Below are 16,356 nucleotides of genomic sequence, written 5' to 3' on the forward strand. Positions count from 1 at the left end.
TTGGGGACTCGCACACAGCTCAGCCAATGGCCAGCCAGAGACCAATCCTCTACCCAATTCCCAGTACAGAAATCTCGTTTAATAATGGGTACTTTTATATCGCCAACCAAGATCTAGGAAGCAGCAAAGCAATTTAAAACCAGTAGAAGTAAAACTTGGGAGGAAGATGTTCACTCGGGTAGGTGCGGGAGTCGGCAAACAAGGCAGCCTATGATTTGGTGAGGAGGGTAGTGACCTGCCAGCCACTTAATGGGGAGCCAGAGTGTGAGTGAGATAAATTCTAAAAGAACACGTGGATTTTGGTTCTTTTTTTATTGCAAGAAGGATGGAGCTTCTGTGAGGTCCAGGGGTACATAATCTGTGGGTGCACTAGAGTGCCAGCTTTTACTTTTTTGTGTTTTTTTTTTTGTTTCAATCTTGCAAGAAACTGGCTTAGTCAGCTCATACCATACAACCGCTCAAAACTGATAAATGTGCAGGTACATTTTAATTATTTAGACAAAATACTCCTAAAGCATCTACAATCTCCAAAAGTGAAAACATAACTTCTCTTCTCTTAAAACTAGTCCAGTTTAACCTCCGAGACCCAATTCACACTCGTCGAGGTCTCTGCATGAAGGGACCACCGGTTATTGGAAAGTCAGCCCTGAAGCCTTGCATTCCTTAAATGGAGAGCGCTAAACCTCTCAAGCATCTCTCGTTCGAGGCTATCACCACTATACAGTGCTGTCTGGGTGCACACAACTTTAGGTCTTAAGAAGCAAACAACAACCACATAAACCTAATCTGTGACGTAAGTGTTTTGAAAAACAATATTACTAAAACTCAAAATCGGAGGTTTTACCAAAGGGCCAGAACCCCTCCAAAGACGACGCACAATGGCGCCACGATTGAAGGTACTCTGTAAAATATGTTTTTTAGCCAAGGGGATGCATCCAATCACACTTCGACTTAACAGAAGCTGCGGTTTTCACTACATCCACTTTAACGAAGAAGAAAAAAATAATCAGGAGAGTCGTTATGATGGTAATGCAGTTTAGAGAGTGGGCTAATTAGCCGATCCAAAAAGAACCAAGCAGGCACCAGCGTGTACTATGCCACCTCCCCACATCCCCCCCAAAAAAATGCTCATACAGAAAGAAGGTCATATGCTCAAATGTCATGCTCAGAACACAAAACCTTTAGCCCAGTATTTTGCACTAGGCACAAAATATTTACTTTAATAAATTTCAGATACTACCATGTTGCCTAAAGTGGATTTTGCCTCGTATCTTTACGAAAAGGGAAAAATACCAACTCTGTCGTGCTTCCCAGTCCTGTAAAGCAACAAATAGCACAACATTCTCAGTTCCTCCCATGACACCCCACGTGCCTGTTAACATATCCACCTTGTAACCATACTAAACTGAAAAAATACTTCATCCCTGCCATGTTAATTATTATATTGAATATTAAATATCAATGGCATGCCATTCAAACACGGTCAACACTAAAGGAGGGTTTAAAGAACTCCACTGCCACCAAACTAAGGCACGAGAACATGTTCATATAAACAACTGTCAAAACCAATTGTTTTGCTTTATATTTACTGAAAAAGCTCTCTCAAGTGCCACCAATAGATAAGAGCATGGACTTTAGCAGTGGAAGCATGGCCTAAGCCTATCTGGAATAACATGGACAGGGTAAGCTCACCTCAAACATACCGGACACATCACTGGCAGCAAAATGGCACTCTTCCCTTGCAAAGAGTCTTCAATCATGCAACAGTTAAAGTGGAGAAGGAAGCAGTCACACAAAGAAAGCAAAGCAGAAACAGTACAAGTAATGTTTGATGCAATAACCCAACACAAAACAAGTGCGGCAACTTTAATTGAAACCATTTCAGTCGAAAGACGGGGACCCCTCTTCAACTCAACGGGCTGCCACAGCAGGTAGCGAGAGCGTGCTTTCCGCACACCAACCATACACAGACTACAAATACTTTGTATACAAAAAGTGAGGTACATGCAATACCAAACTGAATAATGTCTGGTTTAGGTGAGTTTCTTCTAAGATATATTCCATTTGTTAAAATGTAACAAACTGATGCGAAAAGAACAAGGTACACTTACCTTCGGTAACACTTTTTCTGGTGGATACAATAGCTACCTGTGGATTCTTTTCTACTAGTGAGTTAAGTTGACTGATTTTTTTGTTTAACAAATAACGACAAGTGAAGCCTGTGTTATTGTCACATAAGGCTACACTAATCTGTTAGTAGAGGCAATGAGAAGGCTCTGTTAATATGTAAAATTATAGAAACTTTAAGGGTGTACTTTCATTTTTAAACCACTTTACATCAAATCTGTTTGGATCAACTGAAGACTAATCTGGATATATCGAGACTGAAATCAAGTTCGATATGATGGCTGAAGCAGAGGCAGTGTGAGATTAAGCTTGCTGACTGCCAAGTTGTAAATAGAAGAACAGAATGAGGAAGCAAGAAGAGAGTAGGACATCAAGGAGGAAGTGAAAAGATCAATGGGGCAAAGGGAACAATTTTACTCATTTTTACAGCGATACCTTTCAGACTCCTGACTTAATAGTTTCAACAACATACAGGCGCTTTGAGGCAAGGATGTCATTTGCCTGTCTGAGATACTAATGCATCAGCAAGCATTGCATTATAGTCTATACCCTGCTACTGTGCACATAAGTTACCAGCAGACCTATCCTATTCATTCATGGATTTGCAAAATCACACTTGGAAGCTTTGAATCTTTGATTTCTGCGTAACCAAGTTAAATTAAGGTGTGGAAAAAATTTAGAGTCAAGGACCAAGTCACAGCTACTCATCAATTGTTCTGCTCTCCCTTATTTGCTTCACTCCCAACCTTAAGGATTCAAGCCGTCCAAGTGAGCTTTAGCCCTTAAGGACATGCCTGCGCAAATTAAGCAATGCAAAACACATCTTACATACGTTCTTCAATTGAGCATCACTCTGGGACAATATGGCTGCCATTTTACTTTAGATGAAGGTAAGGCATACCAAGCTCAAACATGTGACACCAGAGTGAAGATCACAATAGCCTGTGCTTAGATCAGCTGTAATTTAGGAACAGGGAGTAAAATAGTTTCTTCTTTGTGAACATCGAGGTCACATTTCAATGAATGAAGACCACTCATTTACAGTCTGAAGGGTAAAGTGAATGTTTAAAGCTGGAAGGGTAGAGGGAACAATAACTGCTTGTAGAGGTCAAACATTTCACAGAGGGGATTGTGTTCACATACTGCTGTGGGCTGAGAAGAGGTTATTAATGGTTTTTAAGACCCTAAATCAGTGGTTCCCACCCTGTTGTCCGGGGACCCCTGGGGGTCTGTGACGGCCCAGAAAACTTAATATTAACACATTCATGTGTATATAAAGTGGCTAAATGTACACCTGAAAAATGTACAACGTGCTGTAAACGTCAAGGAATTTGAAACTGGAGCCTAAATATTAAATTAGTATCCTCAGGTTGATTTGTGGGAAGAGTGCAGGTGCATCAAATAAAATATAATATGGATGATATGCGGCTTCAATTGAATTTAGAGAAGCTGTAACCTTCCTATTAAAATTTACATTTTTATTCATATTTGTTTGCAAATTACATAAAATGTGTTATCATTTGTGACTGTTTGATGAATGCTTGTTCTGTATTTTTGTGTATAGTTTTGTGGTTCAAATTATCAACACTGTTTAGGCCGGGGTGCCAGGCTTCCATTAGTGACTCAGTGGAGGGTCGCCCGATTTCAATAAAGATTCAGTGGGGGTACCCCGGTTTCGGTAATGATAAAGTGGTGATCCACTGAATTCAAAAGGTTGAGAACCACTGCCCTAAATTACCCCTATTTCCCCTTCCCTATTCAGTTTCTTTTACCCTCATAAACATTAATAAGAATTTAAAAAATGCGTTGAAAATTATAAGTTTACCTATTGCTGCATTTCTTACTCTCTGCCTACTTTTTAGTTTTCTTCAGCGACATGCCAGTGGCTTTTTATGATCCCCGATGACTTTATGGTTGCTTAAACATCTCTTGTACTGCTATTTTCCATGACACTGAGTAAATAATGCCACTGTGCTCTCCATCCGGATATGAAAACGACATCGAGGTTTTCACCTGCGAGTAGAACTGGCCATGGCTTTTGTCCACACTGATTACAAATAATGTCCACATACTCCCTTAATTTACATTAACCTTTCACGGTGCAATGATCAATGCACAACGGAAAGCTCACTAGTACGGCGTGTGCACCGGTATTGTTATTCGAGGAGAAAAAGGGAGAAGAAGGAGAAGGCGGCGGCGAGGTTAGCATTAGGAAAGCACGATAGTTTGAAACCTGGCTAACCTAAAAGGAAATTAAAAGTGTGTGTTCTATGAAGGGGTAATGTTACGCAGGACAACTCCCACCTTCTAAATAACACTGTATAATATATGTTTGCACTCACTTCCCTACACAAGATTTTCAAGTTTAAGACCGACCGAAAGGACAAAGGTCAGCTGTTGACAGCGATCCCTGAGTCCCACTGCCCAGAGGTCCCCTATTGGGAAAGGTCTCATTCAGCGTGACTAACCTTTGTGAACCCCACACCAGTGCATGGTTAAGCTTGCAATGGCGGTGCACAGTGTGTCCAGTGCATGGTTAAGCTTGCAATGGCGGTGCACAGTGTGTGCGCATGTCAAAGGCCAACTGTAAGTTAAGTTGCATTTTGTGGTTTTTTTTTTTAATTTGTAAAAGTTAAATGATAAATATTACCCTAAAGGAAATTTAAAAAATAAATTTACAAAAAGTAAGTATTTACCAGACTGAACATGCCCCGGACTTCTGAAATTAATCTGGTCCACGATTCTTAGCACTAATCATTATAAACGTACGTGCTAAGCAGGGGCTGCTCCTCCATATGGGCGGAGGAGGGTTGCACCCCCCCCCCCCCCAACAACTGCTGCGAATCCTTTCACAAGGAAGGGATTATGAACTATGTTTATTATCCCTTCCTTGTGAAAGGGGCAGGGCCACAGGGGTGAGGAGCAGAGGGGAGTGCACTGTGCACTCCATTCACTGCGCACATATGTTTGGCCGGCCAAACATACATGCGCAGTAGGCTGTCTCCAGCAACAGAGTTGCGGGGCTGGAGAGAGCCTGCACAGGCTGCCAGTCTGTCTGGGAACGCCCTGGCTGCGCACTTCCAGCCAATCTTGACGCTGCTTTGAGCAGCGTGAGGAATGGCCTCAGGGCAGGCTGGGAGCCTGTGCCTGCAGCCTTCAGAGGAGCAGCGCAACGCGGGAGCTGAGGTGTTTTTTAAAATTTGATTTTATTATTATTATGCGCCCGTCTTCCTTGACCCCACACCCCCATTATCCACCAAATCCCCTGCACATCACCCTGCCCCTAGGAGTCCCAGCGAGCTGCGACTGTTGCTAAGCTTTTTTTGTTCACCCACACTGCTCGAGGACCCCTTCTGCGATGTGCCTGGTCTCATACCTACAGAAGCACCTTTACTGCTCACTATCCGTCACCTGCCCTTCTTTCCCTGTTGGAACATGACATCCCTGAGGCACTGTACAAACGGTTAACTGTAAGTCTGGCCTCGTCTAGAAGCAGAGGTGTGCATGCTGGCTGATCCCATTCCCGGAATACAGATTGGTGTACCAATACTGGAAACACTGCACTAACCGAAAGCAACTCCAACAAGGACCGGCAGAGCTGATAGGTCACGCATTGACCGGCGTTTCTTTTGGCTGCAGATTTTAAAAGTGTTAAACAAAATGTATTGGTAGAATGCATGTTTGCAAATTTAAAAGTAAAAATCGCGCCATTAAAAGTTGCAAGATTAAGTATTAAAGCAATCATTAACTGAAAACAAACTGGCCTACAAGCCCTGGGCACTGAAGCAGACTACTTTTGCTTAGGTGGCTGTGAAAGAATAAAATACCACCACTCGGGGGGAAAAAGAGCTAAGGCTGAAGCATGCTGACACACTGCCCCATGCTGTAGAGTGTGGAGGGCACAAGCAAAATGTGAATGGCACCTAAACAGACCAATGAATGACGAGGGATTATCAAAGGCCCCTCGATGTATTCACTGAACAACAAATATTAAAGAGACGTTAATGTTATATTTTTGAATGAGACATAAGATGATACTAATACACCATTTATAATACAGTCCACTAATTGAAAATTAAACTTGAGCTTCCACTGTGCACTACACAGACCTCACAAACTACATGGGTTACGATAATATATAACATAATTGATGACATCACTAATTATATCTGAATAACTCTAGTGACCTTACCAGTGAGAATTTTAAATAATTTGCAGTGTGCTATAGGTTTTCAAAAGTCAGGAGTAATATAACAACATAAGCTGATGGTTAGCCATTCAGCTATGCCTTTTACCAACCCTTACCGTGCAGGCCCTCTGCCTGTGCACAGAAGGGGGTTGGCCAAAACACCCTGCGTGCAGCTAAACTGTGCATGGCCTTCAGCCGGGCCCTGCACTCAAACCAAATATTGCCAATGTCGCCCACCCACCCCGGTGTGTACGCCCTACCACTCCGGCTCTGCACAGCAGGGGCAGAGCCACTTGCACATGCTTTTGAGCAGGAACTATGCCCAGCCCCCCGCATGTGCTTACAGCCATGTGCTGCATGGGCTGCCAAACAGGTCTTGCATTCGGCCAAGCCATGTAACCATTTCTCCACAACCTATTCACATTCTTCCCTTTAACATGTTATAAGTGAGAAGATGTGCAACGTCATAAGCAGTGCACAACAGGGGTGCATATTACAGTTAGCTGACTAAACTATACTTGTTATTTTTTTTTTATTTTTTTTTTTTTAAAGCATTATCTCGTATCTCATTCCAACACCTAAATATGTTACTTCAACCTTTGTATTTGTTTTCAGTAAATGCTTGTTTTAGTTAAACTGTGGCCCAAGAAACAATCCTATATACAACATCACTTTAACCTGCCTTCGGCTGTGACCATCAGTGGTTAGCTATTTTGGCCAGGCCCTGCACCCAACCCACTTCCAGTACCCAGCCCAGACAACTAGTCTTTGGCCAGGTCCTGCACTAAACAGTCTAGACTCTTCTGCACATGGCCAACTGGTCCTTAGCAAGGTCTTCAGCTCAACCACTTCATGCAGCCAACCATCACTACACATACTCCTTAGATTTGCACACCTGACCCATCATCTCCATTTATTTTTGGGTAGCAAGGTACTCTCGGTAGTGACCCACTGTGTAATCATCCACACCGTGGTACTGCATAACCATGCACATTTCCTCATGGAGCCTTGCACTGTACCTGGGGGTGAATGCTTGCACAGTGGGTCCCTCAAGAGTGCCTTATACAAGGTCTACACAGGGGAAATCCAGCAAGAGTACCACAATACCCACAGCCCAATTTTTGCTATTTTTTATTTTTAACATGGGCGCCCCTCTGTCTGACCCTCCCACCATGTGGGTGAGAGTCCGGGTGTCACTATACTGCCCCCCCTCCCCCCTTTAAAAAAAAAAAACTTTTTCAGGAAACAGAGTCCAATAACTCTGCAGCATTTTGCTGGGATGCTGCAGCTGGGCAATCAGATCACAACCTACAGCGTACCATTCCCTGTACCATGGTACACACTTGGCTGATTGGAGAAAAAAATCCCTCAGCGAACAGGACTGAAGTAACAGCAGTCTTCACATCAGCAACTTTTTTTTTTTTTTAGATTAACCCTTTAATGTAGATCCGGAGCTCCTTTAAAAACAAAAATCTCTCAGAAACTACCAAACTTGCACCAAATAACAAAAAGAACGCTTTCTGAGTAAAGTTCTAACATTCTATAACATCTGGAGTAACTGTTCTTTTTTCTATATTCAAGTTTCCTGAGGGAATTAAAATGGGAAAATTAATGTTTTGGGACACCTCCCCTTTTTATGGGCGAGCACAAAGTGCTCGTCCATTCAGTAATCTCTCTTTGGGCTTCAAACCACGCCCATGCCACGTCAGTCTCTTTCATTGGTTCGTGGGCTTGCCTTTCAAAATCCGCTTGCTTTCATTTGTGAAAGTCATGCATACGTCATTACCTTTTCTGGTGTTTATCCCACCTACACAGCACCAGTAAAGTACCAAAAACATACGAAGCTCGATGTTTTCAGCCTGGAGTCTGGACTACTCTGTTTATTTTACACGCAGCGCAATCGCGCTGCATTTTACATAGCGCGATTGTGCTGCGTTTTTTTTTTTTTTGCTTTACAACGCTAATAGCTCTAACTCGAACAAACGCGAGACCAGTTGCATTGAAAATACTTGTTCTTGTCTCCTGTCTGCTAGATCAGCATGAAGATTTCCATTAAGGAAAAAGAGAGCACTTTTTTGTACAGTTTTATACAGATTCAGAAATCACCATAGTTATTACATGCAAAGGCAGACCTAATTATAAAAGATAGCTTTAAAAAAACAACTACACACACTAAATGAGTTATAGCTCTGCTCAAACAGGACAAACTACAGAAATTCATCAGCTACGCCTTGCAGGGAAAAACATAACTAATGCCACCCACTTGTCATGCCTATATTACATGACATCACAGGTGCCACGCTATGCCCCTTAAAGGTCTGTCTATAATCTACATCAGTGGTCCCCAACGTGTGGTACGGGGACTCCTGTGGGTTCGCAAAGCCTCCTCACGGGGTCCACAACTGCTTAGAAATTAAATAATACTAACCAATTATTAAAGTGACTAGATGTACAATTGAAAGTGGAAGATAAAAATGTAATTAGTATTCTCGGATTGATGCACCTGCACTGGTCCCACAAATCAAACAGAATACAGTATGGATGATGTGTCTTCAATTGACTTTAGAAAAAGCTCCAAACTTCCATTAAAATTAAAAGTTTTATTTATATGTGTTTGCAAATTAAATAAGCGGTGTTCTAATTTGTGTATCTGTAGGATAAATGCTTGCATTTGCATTTTGTGTACTGTTTTCAGCTCAAATCATTGACCACGTTTAGCGGGGGGCACCCGCTTCCACTAAGGACTCAGTGGGGTGGGACTTCTCCAGAATCGGATAATGATTCCTTGGGGTCCCTAGTTTCCGGTAAATATGAAGTGGGGGTTCACAGAAATCAAAATGTTGAGAGCCACTGACCTACATCATATTGTGCACTGCTTTCTACGTCCCTAACTTAGTTTGTAGCTTCAGCAAGTCTGAAACCCCGAATAAAAATGTTGCTACATCACTCGAAGGCACAAGGGGGTTATCAGCACACACTGTTCAAACGTTATTGAACAGCTATCCCCACCCCCCAACCCGAATCATTAGCTTAGCTGTAATTGCCTCCAAAATCAAGCTCTCCACAGGTTTCTCATTTGTATGAATATCACCACACTAATTCACCAAAGGCATCTCGCACTATACTGTGAATCTCCACTGTGCTCACACTGAAAACTTTGCTTGGATAGTTATACGTAGCCACAATGAGTCCAGTCTTGGTTCAGAAACCTTGCCATCTGTACCTTTGTTTTCGAATACCATGGACACATGGGCGCTCGCACTCCTGCCCAGCCAAGTAGCCAGTCAATCACTTGGAGGTGCAGATTGTCCCACAGCATCTACTCTCACACTCAAGATTTAACCCGAGTTCTGAGCAGGACAGACAAGGTGAATATTAAAGGACTGTTTGTTGTCCCATACTGTTCATTTGCGTCCCCCTCCGCACTCCCAACCTAGCAAGCTCAGTAGTTTAAATGGAAATGTCGACGTGCTGGTGTCTGTTCAGAGTGCCTACTTGCACCTGAAAAGTGACAGTACTCTCCCTCTAAATGCATTGCAGCAGGCTGAAAAGTGCAGCTACTCTTTCAAATTAAAAAAAAAAAGTGCAAATACTACGCCCCTGCCCATTTAAAGCACTTGCCTATACACATTCAATATTTGAGTACGGAGTATTTTCGCACACAATGCATTTATTGCAGAGATGCACCTTCAACTAAACACAAAGCGAACACAACGCAAATATCTGCCACTTTACAAGTCACCTGAAACAAAATGAAGTTTCAAGCACAAACGATTTTGCAATTCGTCAAAGACCATTACGGATTGTTTATGTAATCCTGACCTGAAAAATGCAAGACGCTGTTCTACAGTTGCAGGTAAGGGGTAATGGACTGAAGTGTCCCTTCCACATTGCATATTAGACAGTCTGCATGGGCTCAGATCACACGCTGAAGCTGTGTAATGTATGCAAACTTAAACGCAGCAGTTCTTGTTTAGACAACATTTACCGTACAATGAACATAAAGGTCACTGCAGCTCCAGCAGTCCGCGCTCCACCAAAGCCAACCTTCAGGAATATGAGATGTGTGTGTGTAGACGTCAATACACATGTATATATTATATATCCATGCAATTAAAGAGAATTAGGAAAGAAACGAGAAGAAAAAAAAAAAACACACGTCCACCTCCTATTTTCCCTCCATTCGGGGACTCATCCTTAACTTTTTATCATGGACTCCCAAGAATGATTTCCAGACTCATCCCTCTTTTCTAACGAATGTAGCCCTCTAACAAAGAGCACATGTTCACAACTCCCATTAACATCCCACATCCTCCTTTTATTAACCAACTTAATCTATTCAAAACAGTAGTGAAAGCATGAGAGCTGAAGAGCACAAGCCAAACAACCTTAAAGCAGCTGGTCCTACTAGAAAAGGAAGCAGGTATTACTCGAATCCTCTAACCTTGGGCTCCACAGTAATGTGCTACTCGCTGCAAAGCTCTTCAACGCCTCGTCGGGGGTAGTAAGTACTATATAGATACGATTCACAATAGAAGCAATCTAAATATTTAAGGCATCACACGTTAAAAGCTATCAAAACAGTTAAGATGTTATTGTCGTACAGCAAGTACCTTTGTGCTGCGACATGTCAAAACGCATGTGTGTAACACGAGCGACAAATCAATACTTCCCCTACGAGTAGCTTTTCCAAATCCTCAATATGCAATTTTCACAAGAAAATATGAGGATGAAATCAATGCCTCGTCCCTGGGGTGATGGGGCGTCAGCTGTTACGGACACAACAAGCTTAGAGCCCCTTCATCGTGAAAGCCCTTTGTATTCACTTAAAGGAGCCACGGTGTGCTGTCAAAATAAGAGTTGAGCTTTCTAGGCCACACGATCACCTCCTGTAAAGGTAGCCGTAGTGAGGTAAATAGGTAAATCAATTCACAAACCGTGTTTAAAGATTACTGCATTCTCCATAAAAATAAAAAATAAAGATCAAATGAGCTCACCACTTGGGAACACCAAAAACCCACTCATCGCAAGCAACTGAATCTCACTGCAGATATGTCCAGAAAACATCGGCAGCATGTTTAAAGGATATTATGCAAGCGCTTTAGGGATTGCATCCTGCACTTGCACACCTGCAACAAATTGAAGTGTTGCTCCATTTATAAGCGCAGCTCAAATGTAATTCAGGCCTCCGTTTTAACACATCGGAGATTAAAACGGGATGCAGGGATGCACAAAAACAAAAGCGACCATTCATCTGTGCTCGAGTGAGACCCATGCAGCGGAATGAATTGTCAGTGGAACAAAAAAAAACGCACTCTAAGCAGCCGGAAGATTCCCAAGTGCTGCCAATCTTCTGGAAGCTGGCAGCACCAAGAATCAAAATACTTAAACTGAATCCGTCTTCTGTAAGCTCGAATTAGTACGGTTTTGTGCTTCTGTCTCTTGGTGCTTAACTGCCGGGCTCCGTGCCCCCGCACCTCTTCGCTTACTTTTAACTCCTCTAAATCTCCTTACAATAGAGGGAAAGACATGTTCTTCCGAGTCCGCTTACCCAATCTGGAAAAAAAAAAAAAAAAAAGTGCAACGGGTCTCTGGGACTAAGACAACCATGGACTGCTGCCAGGTCCATATCCAGTCTTTAGAAGCCAAGTGTCAGACCTGAAGCGAGCGCACGGTGTCACGGGAAAGGCATGGGCCAGACCGCACGAGAGGGAAGCGACTGTGCACCGACATTTGTGCAAATACCTGCAAAAATATGGTTTGGCGACCGTCGATGGATGAAAATCTCGTGACTGAAGGGGAGAAATATCAGGATAAACTGAAGCATGAGGCCAGCCCAGAAGGTTGCCACAATCATAAAAGAATGTGCCTGACTCCGCAGCGGTGTGGCGATTACACCTTGGAAGGATGACCTGAAGCATGAACCCGAGCTAACCGCTTTCGTGCGCCGTCGCCTGTGCCACTGGGCCGAAACCTGCTCACTTGGGAGGGGGCACATAACCTTAAATTCAATCACTAGAGGACGCACGGAGGCCCCCAGTTGTTTCACAAACAACCCTTCGACCAAACAAATGGATGCTGTGATTTACCCTTTTACCCTGGCAACTTCAGAAATAAACATTATCATTCCTTACGGATTGCGTGGTGCTAAAAATATTTCCCCGTGTGAAGTGGTTTAGTGAAGGAGGATGTAATTTTTTTTAATCGTGCAGAAGTAGTCAAGAGCCCTGGTATGTATGGCATGTGACAAAAAACGAAATGCAGACAAAAAAAAAATTAGTTATCTCAAACCAAAACGTAGCACACGATGCTACAAGTGTCCAAGCTGCACAACAAAAGCTTCCCCTTCAAAAACAAATATTAAAGATTCAACTCCATAGGTTTGGGTTCACATACAGCCTTCCTAATGTGTCAGGGCTGGGTCATCCTGGATACAGTTGTACCTCCAGATCTCTTACCTGCAATGACTGGGGCGAGACTGGATACAGGCACAGCAGAGATATAAACACATATTGAAAGTAAAGACACATTTCCCAAGATTCCACACCTCAAAAGGTTGCCCGGGGCACCTGCCTTGCCAGGCCCATTACCTGCAGGGCCCCCGGGGTCCCACCCTGTCAGGTACACTATCTGCTGGATACCAGACGCCCTGCCTTGCCATGCCATGCCCATTACCTGCAGGGCCCCATCTTGCCAGGTACACTAACTGCTGGATACCAGAGGGTCCTGCCTTGCCAGGCCCATTACCTGCAGGGCCCCATCTTGCCAGGTACACTATCTGCTGGATACCAGACGCCCTGCCTTGCCATGCCCATTACCTGCAGGGCCCCATCTTGCCAGGTACACTATCTGCTGGACAGAGGGCCCCGCCTTGCCAGGCCCATTACCTGCAGGTGTAGCTCAGGTTCCTGCGAATGCTCCTCTTGAAGAAGCTCTTGCAGCCCTCGCAGGTGAAGACTCCGTAGTGCTTGCCGCTGGACTTGTCACCACACACCACGCAGTCCACCTGGATGCCGCTCTTGTCCTCGTCCCCGTGCTCCTGGTCGCTGGCCCCACCTTGGGGAGAGGCCTCCTCCTCCTCGGAGTTACGGGGGTAGCCCTTGCCCATGCCGTTGGTGTCCCCGTTGGGGTCTCCCCAAGCCACCATTGCCATATCTCCCCGGACCACCAGCTTCCAGAGAAAATGGTGCGGCCTCGTTTAAAGAAAAAAAGCGATGGTGGGCGGGGATTTCTGCACGAACTATTAATGTTCAACGCTGGCAGCGTAGTCCGGGCGCCTTCCTTCTCTCCGCCGTGAAAAAGACGTGTTTAAGAGGTGAAAAGTTCACAGTAGAAAACGTGCTCCTAGAGGCGGAAAGGGGCGCTACTGCAGCAGAAAAGGTTAAACATTTTCGACGTGAAGGAGGCTCTCTCGTCTGACAGGCTGCCTCCACGCTTCCAAAAGAACAGTGCAAAAGGGAGGGAGGGAGGCCACGAAAGGGTGAACAAAACAGGCTCTCAGGCCATCGGTGTCAGGTCCCAGAAACACGTCCGACCTGTTCCTGTGCCTGGGAGCGAAAACCCGGCGAGGAGTTGCTGAACCGAGGAGAAAAGTCACAAAAACAAGTTCCTGGAGCAAAGGGAAGATGGGGCAGGCTCAAGGGGGGGCAGGGGAATTGTGTATAAAGAAACTGCAGCAGGCTTGCGCGATCCGAACAGCAGGGACGTGGGACGAGAAGGAACGTACATTTTGAGGTGACCAGTGCTGGGGCGGATATAAAACGAGGAGGGCTGCTCATGGATGAGAGAAGCTGATACCCCCTCAAACCCCTGAAGGAGAGATTTGAAGACCCCACACAGTGCCAAGGGGCTGGCAAGCGACGCCCACATCAAAAGTCCCTAACTCCAGCCATGGCAGGGGTTTCCAGTGACTAGTTTGGTTCAGGCCTGCCAGGTTCTGGATCCAGTTATTTCCGATCTTGCTCTCACAAGCGTATACGCTTTCTCTGGACTGACAGTTCGCCCCCCTCGGATTCTATGGGTCCATCTTTTCAAGTTCTAGGTGCTTCCTTTCTTCATGAACTTATGCTATCCGTTCTCCTTGTTCCTTCTCCCACACTAGTCGGCTCCAACCCAGCACTAATAGAGAAGTTGTGCTCGACTCCGACGCCTGTACTTTGTTCAGAAGACTGGGAGCTAAATTCAGCTCGATTCCGAGTAAACCGCGTCACTGGGACAAGGCCCCCAGCTCATGGTCGTCCTCTTAGAGGTTAGATTTTTGGGACCTCGACTGCCTGGTTTTCGATGTCTCGTTGCCCAACAGGATGTGGGTGCCGCGGTTCCTAGTTGTGGCCCTCCTAATTCCAGGGCCCACACGCCCCAGGTTTGCTAGGCATCTTTTCAATGTTTATGTCCTGAACTCCCTCAGGTCCTGGGTCGGAGTTTTGCAGTTTCTGCGTGTACTCTGCCTGTTGCTCCGCAGGGCCCTTCAGCAGCCCTCCCTGGCCCGTCCTGGCTGCTTCTGCGGGAGGGGAGGCTGGCCAGCCCCGGGGAGTGACACTGGACACCCTTGAGAGGGCGGGAGGAGGAGAGGGGAAACAACCCTGTACGTAGCTCTCCCGGGCAGAGCAAAGTTCAGGCCAGGCCCACCCGCCCCGGGGCCCCGAGGGGAGAGAGCAGGGAGGGGCGAGGGGCGGGTCAGAGGGCAGGGCGGTAGGGAGGGATACAAGAGATCCTCTCCGAAGAACGATGAGCGGGACTAGGCAATGTGTTGGGGAAATAACTCTCGTCGGTGGGGGTAGGTGAGAGTAGAATATGAAGGCCCAGATACGAATTTGTTTTTGTTTTCTTCTGTTAGGTGTCTGTGAAGGAGGTTATCTTTGCTAGCGTAGCCTTCAAGCAGGGATGCGTACCTGCCTAGCAAAGCAGGGATGTGTACTTTGGCAGGGAGTGGTCGGGTAGGCGAAGGCAGGCAGGGGTGTGTATGGGCAGGGTCATCTAGGGGCAAGGTGATCAGGTAGGACAAGCCAGCAGCAGGACTGTGCAGCTGGGCAAGTGGTGGACAGGTAGACCAAACTGAGGATCATAAGTTTTCATTAGGGCATGGTATCAAAATATTTTGATATTTCACTCAAAATAGAAATGTGCGGGGGCGAAGAAACAGTGAGGGGCACTTTAAGTCCCCTTGCCCTCAGCTGATTTTAACATATTGCAAAGCGGGGTTGGGGTCAGTACCAAGTGTGACCTGTGCCCTCTGGCCGCCCTTGGCTGTACCATCACCAGGGAAATGCCTAGTTGTGACCTAAAGTGGGTTTTTCTACCCGGCTGAGGAGAGGGCTTAGAGGCCTATCTGAACTCAAGGAGAGGGATGGAGTTAAGCTGCTTCCCCCAGGAAGGGAGGGCCATGGAGGACAAACATGCAGTTATATGGGAGTGGAGGGGATAGGACAGACAGTCAGGGAGGTATAGGCCCAGCAGGCCCTCTTACAAGAGAAGGACCTTCACCCTAGTGCTTAGAGGACCCAGGGCCCCCCCTAAGGGGGAGCAGACAGTTACCGGTGAGAGGAGGGCCCAGGTGCCTCCCTCTGAGGGGCTCCAGTCCTACTCCACCGAGGGAGGAGTGTCCTGAGGGGGGCCGGGGCGCCCCCCGCCTGAAGGGGACCCCAGCCCTCACTCTGCCGGGGCTGCTGCCCTGCCTGGGGGTACTGAGGGGCAGGTGGGCCTCGGCGGAGTCCGCCTGGTTACCCGTTGCTAGCTCTGGCCCTAAGTTCTGTGTGGCGAGGGGCTTCTGCCTCCGAGTGGCGGGGGGAGGCCTCACACGGCGTCCAGGGAGCCCCTCCTCAGAGCCCGCTCAGGCCCTGACGGGGAGTCCGTCAGCGCCGCGGGGCAGGGAGAGGCGGCCGGGCCTGCTTCCCCTTCTCGGCGGTGCTGCGTGCGCTGCCCAGCTCTCCCTCGGCCCCCTGCAGGAGGCTGGGAAGGGCGGACGGAGCCGCACCGCCCCCTTGCTGACGCCAGGTCAGGCCCCGGCCGCCTCTCCCGCCCTCCGGAGCGCGCGCGCCTCC

At 46.3% G+C, this 16,356-nt stretch overlaps 1 protein-coding gene across 1 annotated transcript in view; it reads right to left on the bottom strand.

The window, feature by feature from the left end:
* NR2F6 (nuclear receptor subfamily 2 group F member 6) overlaps positions 1-15,824 on the bottom strand; it is a 76,207-nt gene extending 60,383 nt beyond the window's left edge. The window contains exon 1 of the mRNA XM_069217178.1: positions 13,204-15,824. Coding sequence (XP_069073279.1) covers positions 13,204-13,469 — 266 coding nt within the window. The 5' untranslated portion in view covers positions 13,470-15,824. The remainder of the gene's footprint in view (positions 1-13,203) is intronic.
* Between the last annotated feature and the right edge of the window lie 532 nt (positions 15,825-16,356).

Source organism: Pleurodeles waltl, chromosome 12 (assembly GCF_031143425.1).
Source record: "Pleurodeles waltl isolate 20211129_DDA chromosome 12, aPleWal1.hap1.20221129, whole genome shotgun sequence".
Lineage (NCBI taxonomy): Eukaryota > Metazoa > Chordata > Amphibia > Caudata > Salamandridae > Pleurodeles > Pleurodeles waltl.